We start from the raw sequence: 10796 nt of genomic DNA on the forward strand, positions 1-10796 counted from the left end.
GCCCTCCCCGGTCTCTCTCCATCCCACCCCGGTCTCTCTCCAGCCCTCCCCGGTCTCTCTCCAGCCCTCCCCGGTCTCCCTCCAGCCCTCCCGGTCTCTCTCCAGCCCTCCCGGTCTCCCTCCAGCCCTCCCGGTCTCTCTCCAGCCCTCCCCGGTCTCCCTCCAGCCCACCCCGGTCTCCCTCCAGCCCTCCCTCCAGGCCTCCGCGGTCTCGCTCCAGCCCTCCCTCCAGCCCTCCCCGGTCTCCCTCCAGCCCTCCCCGGTCTCTCTCCAGCCCTCCCCGGTCTCCCTCCAGCCCTCCCGGTCTCCCTCCAGCCCTCCCCGGTCTCCCTCCAGCCCTCCCCGGTCTCCCTCCAGCCCTCCCTCCAGGCCTCCGCGGTCTCGCTCCAGCCCTCCCCGGTCTCTCTCCAGCCCTCCCCGGTCTCCCTCCAGCCCTCCCCGGTCTCCCTCCAGCCCTCCCCGGTCTCCCTCCAGCCCTCCCCGGTGTCGCTCCAGTTACTGAGAAGCTTGTGAATAAATAGATTTCTAGGCCAGATTTGAATGTTTCCAAGAAAGTTTCACATATATCAAAGATCTCTGTGAGAGATGGAAACAAAGGGATCTCTGTGAGAGATGGCAACAAAGGGATCTCTGTGAGAGATGGCAACAAAGGGATCTCTGTGAGAGATGGCAACAGAGGGATCTCTGTGAGAGATGGCAACAAAGGGATCTCTGTGAGAGATGGCAACAAAGGGATCTCTGTGAGAGATGGCAACAGAGGGATCTCTGTGAGAGATGGCAACAAAGGGATCTCTGTGAGAGATGGCAACAAAGGGATCTCTGTGAGAGATGGCAACAAAGGGATCTCTGTGAGAGATGGCAACAAAGGGATCTCTGTGAGAGATGGCAACAAAGGGATCTCTGTGAGAGATGGCAACAAAGGGATCTCTGTGAGAGATGGCAACAAAGGGATCTCTGTGAGAGATGGCAACAAAGGATCTCTGTGAGAGATGGCAACAGAGGGATCTCTGTGAGAGATGGCAACAAAGGGATCTCTGTGAGAGATGGCAACAAAGGGATCTCTGTGAGAGATGGCAACAAAGGGATCTCTGTGAGAGATGGCAACAAAGGGATCTCTGTGAGAGATGGCAACAAAGGGATCTCTGTGAGAGATGGCAACAGAGGGATCTCTGTGAGAGATGGCAACAAAGGGATCTCTGTGAGAGATGGCAACAAAGGGATCTCTGTGAGAGATGGCAACAAAGGGATCTCTGTGAGAGATGGCAACAAAGGGATCTCTGTGAGAGATGGCAACAAAGGGATCTCTGTGAGAGATGGCAACAAAGGGATCTCTGTGAGAGATGGCAACAAAGGCATCCTGACACCTTCAGATTAAAGTATGCGCTTTACATTGGCTAATAAAGGGTTAATAGACATTAATACAATAAATAATTCACTATCTATTCCCCTTTCTCTTTCTTGATCAAAGGACCCTCTTTCACAAAATGCCAGTCAAACACCGGCTACAGTAGGCTGCTGGATGCCTTTAAATGCGGAAGTTAACTGTGACAGAGAGAGACCGTAGCCAATAAGGGAACGTTGGAAAGGTGACAGTTCAGGCTGAAAGTCAGGAGACTAAAGCTCCGAAGGATTGGCTCCACCAGTTAAAGTTGTCAGCAAAAGTTGAAGACCGAGTGGATTTCTCACGTCGTGAATATAAACCTGTTTGATTTCAGCTCGTAGTCGTTGTAGGATAACCGATGTCAGGTTAGTTCTGCTGATCGTTTTTTATTCTCACTAAATTGTGTTGTTTGGTTAGAAACCTATTAACACTAGACATTTACTATTGTACTGTGTGCTTTATTATTAAAGTACATTATTGGAGTGGTCTATCTAGTCTATACAGCGGGCTCTGGTAGCCCAAATGCCTCGTTTACATGGTGAAGTATTTCATTGCGGTGTATCTCAACGTAATGTAATCTCTTCGGTTTGGCTGTAAACCTGCCCCCCGATTGTCCACTTTTTGGTCACTGTTAAGATCAAAATCACTTTTAGGGTCAGGTGTGTTTCTTGAACAGCTGTTGTCTCAGATATATAGTCTACATTCTATTATATTCCGATAGGTAATGTTTGGAGTAAACATCAAGTTTAGCCCGTCACAGGACTGTTTAGCCCGTCACAGGACGGTTTAGCCCGTCACAGAACGGTTTAGCCCGTCACAGGACTGTTTAGCCCGTCACAGAACGGTTTAGCCCGTCACAGGACTGTTTAGCCCGTCACAGAACGGTTTAGCCCGTCACAGGACTGTTTAGCCCGTCACAGAACGGTTTAGCCCGTCACAGGACTGTTTAGCCCGTCACAGAACGGTTTAGCCCGTCACAGGACTGTTTAGCCCGTCACAGAACGGTTTAGCCCGTCACAGGACTGTTTAGCCCGTCACAGAACTGTTTAGCCCGTCACAGGACTGTTTAGCCCGTCACAGAACTGTTTAGCCCGTCACAGGACTGTTTAGCCCGTCACAGGACGGTTTAGCCCGTCACAGAACGGTTTAGCCCGTCACAGGACTGTTTAGCCCGTCACAGAACGGTTTAGCCCGTCACAGGACTGTTTAGCCCGTCACAGAACGGTTTAGCCCGTCACAGGACTGTTTAGCCCGTCACAGAACGGTTTAGCCCGTCACAGGACTGTTTAGCCCGTCACAGAACGGTTTAGCCCGTCACAGGACTGTTTAGCCCGTCACAGAACGGTTTAGCCCGTCACAGGACTGTTTAGCCCGTCACAGAACTGTTTAGCCCGTCACAGGACTGTTTAGCCCGTCACAGAACTGTTTAGCCCGTCACAGGACTGTTTAGCCCGTCACAGGACTGTTTAGCCCGTCACAGAACGGTTTAGCCCGTCACAGAACGGTTTAGCCTGTCCTTTTTCCAAAGACATAGAAGGTTGGAAATATAGGATTTGAATCTGACTAGCGCAAATTTGCCATCCAAGGTTTCCTTTTTGACAACTGGGACAAACCTTGCTGTCTGTGCGTGTAAATATAGACCTATAACCTGTAGTGAAGCCATGTAGGTTGTGAACTCTATTGTGGGTTACTTGGAAAACCAGGCAGTTATGCGGTCAAATCCGCAAGGGTGGGGACAGAACGGCACAGACGGGAAATCGCTTGCTCATCCCGAAAGGCTTTACATGGTCAATCTGTTATCTGCGTCGGCCGTGCAGCGGTGATCTGTCCTCTGCAGAAGTCCGGGCATTCATACATATTGTGCAGAGCTGTTGTGAAGGCAGTTTGTGTTTATACAGGACCCTCATCGACAGACAACCAATCATGTCAATGCGGAACTATACGGAGCCCACCACGTTTCTTACAAAATGTAGAGGCCACGACGACGCGGCACAGAGCTGAATTTGGACTCTGGAGGCTCCGCCATTGCGTCACACCCCCCCATACGGCGTCACCGACCACATTTTCGGTTCAGGCGTGAATTGGCTTTTAATCAGCAGGAGCGCATGAGTCAGGACTCTCCACGCTGTTACGCCAAACCGCACACACACACACACACACACACCCCGGTGCATGACTTGACTAATCCAAATCAAGCTCGGTGAGTTCATTCTTCAGTCAGGTGTTAGACATGTAGGCTATAGTAGCCTGTACAGAATTTACTATAATGTCATATTTGAGATTTAAGGATATTTTAAGCGTAAATGAATTTGTAATGTATTGCTTTTAAAAATATTTATCTTGAGGGGGATTCACGAGTGGCGCAGCGGTCTAAGGCACTAAGAGTTAAATCTGTTTCTGTTTGGTTTTAATCCTCCTCAATGGGGGGGTTGATTTGACTAGTTGTTTACAATATTTAATAGTCTGTAACAGCTCATTAGGTTAGGCTACATTGTATTTAGCAAGTAGGATAAGATATATATTTTTTTACATGTCATCATCTTCACTCTCTCTGTGTGTCTTCCACAGATGTCCATCTCCATGTCTAGTCTGGAGAGCCCCCCGCGGTCCTCCGTGTTTACCTTTGAGTCCTCAGTGCACAGCTGCCATGTGCTGCGTTGCCTGGACGACCAGCGGAGGCGTGACCTGCTGTGTGACATCACAGTGGTGGTGGAAGGGAGGAGCTTCAGGGCCCATCGCTCTGTGCTAGCTTCCTGCAGCAAATACTTCACTCACAGGGTCTCGTCCCACGCGGGCCCAGGGCTCGTCATCACCCTGCCTCAGGAGGTGAGAAGGGAACAAAGCCTGGCACGTAGTCCATTAATCTAAACTCTGGCATGTAGTCCATTAATCTAAAGCCTAGCAGGTAGGGTCCGGGGTTATCCCACTGAGTTTAGGTCCAGGGGTTATCCCAGTGAGCTGAGTTTAGGTCCAGGGGTTTATCCCACTGAGCTGAGTTTAGGTCCAGGGGTTATCCCACTGAGCTGAGTTTAGGTCCAGGGGTTATCCCGCTGAGCTGAGTTTAGGTCCAGGGGTTATCCCACTGAGCTGAGTTTAGGTCCAGGGGTTATCCCACTGAGCTGAGCTTAGGTCCAGGGGTTTATCCCACTGAGCTGAGCTTAGGTCCAGGGGTTTATCCCACTGAGCTGAGCTTAGGTCCAGGGGTTTATCCCACTGAGCTGAGCTTAGGTCCAGGGGTTTATCCCACTGAGCTGAGTTTAGGTCCAGGGGGTTATCCCACTGAGCTGAGCTTAGGTCCAGGGGTTATCCCACTGAGCTGAGCTTAGGTCCAGGGGGTTATCTCACTGAGCTGAGCTTAGGTCCAGAGGGTTATCCCACTGAGCTTAGGTCCAGGGGTTATCCCACTGAGCTTAGGTCCAGGGGTTATCCCACTGAGCTTAGGTCCAGGGGTTATCCCACTGAGCTTAGGTCCAGGGGTTATCCCACTGAGCTTAGGTCCAGGGGTTATCCCACTGAGCTTAGGTCCAGGGGTTATCCCACTGAGCTTAGGTCCAGGGGTTATCCCACTGAGCTTAGGTCCAGGGGTTATCCCACTGAGCTTAGGTCCAGGGGTTATCCCACTGAGCTTAGGTCTAGGGGTTATCCCACTGAGTTTAGGTCCAGAGGGTTATCCCACTGAGTTTAGGTCCAGGGGTTATCCCACTGAGCTTAGGTCCAGGGGTTATCCCACTGAGCTTAGGTCCAGAGGGTTATCCCACTGAGCTTAGGTCCAGGGGTTATCCCACTGAGCTTAGGTCCAGGGGGTTATCCCACTGAGTTTAGGTCCAGGGGTTATCCCACTGAGCTTAAGTCCGGGGTTATCCCACTGAGCTTAAGTCCGGGGTTATCCCACTGAACTTAAACCGAACACAAATCTTACGTTCCCAAGGTTACTCATCACACGAGTGTAGTTTGGCTAAGAGATGAGATGCTCTGTCAGATAGGAAATATCTGGAACATCCTGAATCAGCAGAGTGTGTGTGACCACATTGGTTTAGTTGTGGTCGATTTAATGTGTATTGCTGTGTCACGACTACACTTCTTTGTGTCTCTCTCTAAGGTGACGGTGAGTGGCTTTGAGCCACTGCTGCAGTTTGTCTACACCTCCAAGCTGCTCTTCAGTAAAGATAATGTTGTGGAGATACGACACTGTGCCTCTATTCTGGGTTTCAGGGATCTGGACTCGGCCTGTTTTGACTTCCTCCTGCCCAAGTTCTTCAGCAGCAGTTCGGCCTCCTTCCAGAGGAAGACCTGCTGTAAGACACGGTGCAGGAGACAGTCCCCTGGGTCAGAACTTGGCGACATCGACACGAACAAGGATGTCTTAGATGATGACAAAGGGGTCCGGGTGGTTTCTGATTCGCCCGTTGAACAGGATGTGGGTGGAGCCCCCTGTCAAAGCAGCCAACCTACAAATGGTGTGACAGGATCTAAAAGCGAAACCCCTGCCCCTCCTCCTGAAATCAATATCCAATCAGACACCCAGACTGACGACTCCCTGTGGTGCCCCAAGTCCTGTAAGTTCCAGCTGGCTTGTGGGAAGGACAGTGTGTGTCTGGACGTCTGCATCCCAGAAACAACCCTTGATTCCCCAGTGGTCACTGAGGAGGGCTGCCCTCTGCCTCAGTCCCGGTCCTGTCTACCTTGCCCCAGTAGTGGGGGCTGTAAGGAGGGTCCTGCAGTGGAGATCTCTGGAGAGAACTCCTCCCATTGCTCACAGACACAGACTAACCAGCCAGGACATGGAGAGGTTGAGGAGAGGGTAGGAGAGGAGGATGGGGAAAAGAGAGAGGCAGCCGGGGAGAACATAGACAAGTATGAGGGGGTAGGAGAGGTGGAAGAGAGGAGGAGAGAAGCAGAGAAGGCTTCTGGAGTCGGCTGCCTTAGATCTCCACTCATGGAGGTTTCCAGTGGTAGGACTGTCAGCTGTGAACAGAGCCCAGGGTTGGATGAGGGGACAGTGGGTACTGCATCACACCGATGCCCCCTTGAGGAACCTGGGCTTGGCCATCAGAGCCCTGGAGGTGTGGGGGAGGGAGGTTGTGTTCTAGGTGGTAGAGGGCACCTTGAAGGGTTAGATCCAGCTGTCTCCATCCCCAGTCAGCCAAAGACAGAACAGGAGCAGGGAGGGAGAGGACAGGGAGAGGAAGAGAGGAGAGAGATGGATAGAGGAGAGGAAGAGAGGAGAGAGATGGATAGAGGAGAGGAAGAGAGGAGAGAGATGGATAGAGGGAGAGGACAGGGAGAGGAAGAGAGGAGAGAGATGGATAGAGGGAGAGGAGAGGAAGAGAGGAGAGAGAGCGGATGGGAAGGGAGGAGCAGCATGGAGAGGGAGGTGGCTGAACACTTGGCCCATGGTCTTTGGTCAGACCTCTCGTCTCCTCCTTCCCTCCTCCAGGACTCCCTACCTGAGACTGGGCCTGAGAACATTCAGGGCAGCAGATCCACCTTGAAACCCCGGAGCATGAGCCCCAAGTTGGACTGGCTGAACCAGCTGTACCTCACCTCCAGCACCGGGGACTGTCCTTTTCTCCATGGCCTGGACAGTGGGACAGACAGGGAGATGGACAGAGGGACAGGTTTAGGGGACGCCCAGCTGCCGGGCTGTGAGGGGTCATCCCAGTCAGAGAAGAGTCCCTGTGTGTCCTCTCTGACCTCTGGGGATGATGGAGACTCGGACTGCTTTGATACGGAGGGAGACAGTGAGTCCTGCTCCTACAGCCAGAAGGCTAGGGAGGTGAGTCATACTGGGAGAGAGGGAGGCAGAGTCCTGCTCCTACAGCCAGAGGACCAGGGAGGTGATACTGGGAGAGAGGGAGGGAGAGTCCTGCTCCTACAGCCAGAGGACCAGGGAGGTGATACTGGGAGAGAGGGAGGGAGAGTCCTGTTCCTACAGCCAGAGGACCAGGGAGGTGATACTGGGAGAGAGGGAGGGAGAGTCCTGCTCCTACAGCCAGAGGACCATGGAGGTGATACTGGGAGAGAGGGAGGGAGAGTCCTGCTCCTACAGCCAGAGGACCAGGGAGGTGATACTGGGAGAGAGGGAGGGAGAGTCCTGCTCCTACAGCCAGAGGACCATGGAGGTGATACTGGGAGAGAGGGAGGGAGAGTCCTGCTCCTACAGCCAGAGGACCAGGGAGGTGATACTGGGAGAGAGGGAGGGAGAGTCCTGCTCCTACAGCCAGAGGACCAGGGAGGTGATACTGGGAGAGAGGGAGGGAGAGTCCTGCTCCTACAGCCAGAGGACCAGGGAGGTGATACTGGGAGAGAGGGAGGGAGAGTCCTGCTCCTACAGCCAGAGGACCATGGAGGTGATACTGGGAGAGAGGGAGGGAGAGTCCTGCTCCTACAGCCAGAGGACCATGGAGGTGATACTGGGAGAGAGGGAGGGAGAGTCCTGCTCCTACAGCCAGAGGACCATGGAGGTGATACTGGGAGAGAGGGAGGGAGAGTCCTGCTCCTACAGCCAGAGGACCATGGAGGTGATACTGGGAGAGAGGGAGGGAGAGTCCTGCTCCTACAGCCAGAGGACCAGGGAGGTGATACTGGGAGAGAGGGAGGGAGAGTCCTGCTCCTACAGCCAGAGGACCATGGAGGTGATACTGGGAGAGAGGGAGGGAGAGTCCTGCTCCTACAGCCAGAGGGTCTCTGTTTCCCTTCTCTATCTCACCCTGGCATGTTTTATTTTATTTTTAACACTACAGTACTACTAGAGGGTGTGTGTGTGTGACCAGTACACTACAGTACTACTAGAGGGTGTGTGTGTGTGACCAGTACACTACAGTACTACTAGAGGGTGTGGGTGTGTGTGACCCGTAAACTACAGTACTACTAGACTAGGGTGTGTGTGTGACCAATACACTACAGTACTACTAGAAGGTGTGTGTGTGTGTGACCAGTACACTACAGTACTACTAGAGGGTGTGTGTGTGTGACCCGTACACTACAGTACTACTAGAGGGTGTGTGTGTGTGTGACCCGTACACTACAGTACTACTAGAGGGTGTGTGTGTGACCAGTACACTACAGTACTACTAGAGGGTGTGTGTGTGTGACCCGTACACTACAGTACTACTAGAGGGTGTGTGTGTGTGACCAGTACACTACAGTACTACTAGAGGTGTGTGTGTGTGTGACCCGTACACTACAGTACTACTAGAGGGTGTGTGTGTGTGACCCGTACACTACAGTACTACTAGAGGGTGTGTGTGTGTGACCCGTACACTACAGTACTACTAGAGGGTGTGTGTGTGTACAGTACACTACAGTACCACTAGAGGGTGTGTGTGTGACCAGTACACTACAGTACTACTAGAGGGTGTGTGTGTGTGACCAGTACACTACAGTACTACTAGAGGGTGTGTGTGTGTGACCAGTACACTACAGTACTACTAGAGGGTGTGTGTGTGTGTGACCAGTACACTACAGTACTACTAGAGGGTGTGTGTGTGTGACCAGTACACTACAGTACTACTAGAGGGTGTGTGTGTGTGACCCGTACACTACAGTAGTACTAGAGGGTGTGTGTGTGTGTGACCAGTACACTACAGTACTACTAGAGGGGTGTGTGTGTGACCCGTACACTACAGTACTACTAGAGGGTGTGTGTGTGTGTGACCTAGAGGTGTGTGTGTGACACTACAGTACTACTAGAGGGTGTGTGTGTGTGACCAGCACACTACAGTACTACTAGAGGGTGTGTGTGTGTGACCCGTACACTACAGTACTACAGTCACATGTATATACATTGGGACAAAAAAGTATTTCGTCAGCCACCAATTGTGCAAGTTCTCCCACTTAAAAAGATGAGGCCTGTAATTTTCATCATAGGTACACCATAATTTGCAAATAAATTCATTAAAAATCCTACAATGTGATTTTCTGGATTTTTTTTCTCATTTTGTCTGTCATCGTTGAAGTGTACCTATGATGTAAATTACAGGCCTCTCTCATCTTTTAAGTGGGAGAACTTGCACAATTGGTGGCTGACTAAATACTATTTTGTCCCACTGTATATGGTCAAACGTATTGATCTGATCCAATCCAGACCGGTCTTGATCCTCTCCGTGTTTTCCAGTTACAGCTGCCATTCTCTGTAGGTCAGATTTTGGCGTTGAGCAGGAATGACTTCCAGCTGATGTTGAGGCACCAGACTCTGACCAGAGAGCAGCTGGACTTTGTCCACGACGTCAGACGCAGGAGTAAGAACCGCAGCGCAGCCCAGCGCTGTCGCAAGAGGAAGCTGGACTGTATACACAACCTGGAGTGTGAGATTGACAAACTGGTGAGGTGACATGACTGTCTCTTAAAGCTGCTACAGGAAAGGACAATTAGATTTACTAATGTACTGTGTGTGTGTGTGTGTGTGTGTGTGTGCATGGTGTGGGTTTGGGATTTCTGCATGATGTGTTTCTGGTGTGTGTGCGTGCATGTGTTTTGTGATTTTGTGATTTCCCTGTCTGTGTGCTGTCCCTGTCCCTGCGTGCTGTCCCTGTCTGTGTGCTGTCCCTGTCTGTGTGCTGTCCCTGTCTGTGTGCTGTCCCTGTCTGTGTGCTGTCCCTGTCTGTCCCTGTCTGTGTGTTGTCCCTGTCTGTGTTTCTCCCAGAGGACAGAGAAGGATCATCTCATGACAGAGAGGACCAATCTGATCCAGATGAAACTGAAGACTTGGCAAAGTGTGTCTGAACTGTGTCAGAGGGCCTGCAGCGAGTCTGCCCTGAGTCCCAAACAACTCCAGGTCCTAGCCTCCCCATATTGCCCTCTCTCTGCTCTCATCTCCCCCACAGACCCAGCCTCCCCTGGGCTAGAGAAACGACTACAGCCCCTGGCTTCTCTGTCGGCTTCCTCCTCATCCTCAGGACCCCGAGAATCTTAGACCAGCTCTCCCAAGGACACACCCACAGGGGAGGAGCTATCAGGTGATTGGACAGAACCTCAGGTACATACCTGTGAACAGGTGACTGATATCCTGCCCATGGAATAGTGTGACCAACAAAGGTGTTAGTCCAGACACCTGGAGGGACCACCATTATCTTCATCACCACCATCATCACCATCATCATCATCACCACCATGTTCTGCTTATAATATTATAATAGGCTACAACTCCTAAACAGAGGAAAGATTTCTAACCACTAGGCTACCTTCCGCCCTACACTCTAACCACTAGGCTACCTGGGGGGTGGCAGGGTTAGAGTGTAGAGGGGTAGGTAGCCTAGTGGTTAGTGTAGAGGGGTAGGTAGGCTAGTGGTTAGAGTGTAGAGGGGTAGGTAGCCTAGTGGTTAGTGTAGAGGGGGTAGGTAGGCTAGTGGTTAGAGTGTAGAGGGGGTAGGTAGCCTAGTGGTTAGTGTAGAGGGGGTAGGTAGGCTAGTGGTTA

General features: G+C 51.8%; 1 protein-coding gene across 1 annotated transcript; it reads left to right on the top strand.

The window, feature by feature from the left end:
• The first annotated feature begins 1597 nt into the window (after positions 1–1597).
• Positions 1598–10564, top strand: LOC112237770 (transcription regulator protein BACH1-like). Its single transcript, XM_042309758.1, has 5 exons — positions 1598–1746; positions 3950–4207; positions 5481–7157; positions 9498–9704; positions 10026–10564. Exons 2-5 carry the CDS (start codon positions 3950–3952, stop codon positions 10293–10295), a joined length of 2412 nt encoding a protein of 803 aa, XP_042165692.1. The 5' UTR covers positions 1598–1746; the 3' UTR covers positions 10296–10564.
• The last annotated feature ends 232 nt before the right edge of the window (positions 10565–10796 follow it).

This window comes from Oncorhynchus tshawytscha, linkage group LG30 (genome assembly GCF_018296145.1).
Source record: "Oncorhynchus tshawytscha isolate Ot180627B linkage group LG30, Otsh_v2.0, whole genome shotgun sequence".
In the NCBI taxonomy this organism is placed as follows: Eukaryota; Metazoa; Chordata; class Actinopteri; order Salmoniformes; family Salmonidae; genus Oncorhynchus; species Oncorhynchus tshawytscha.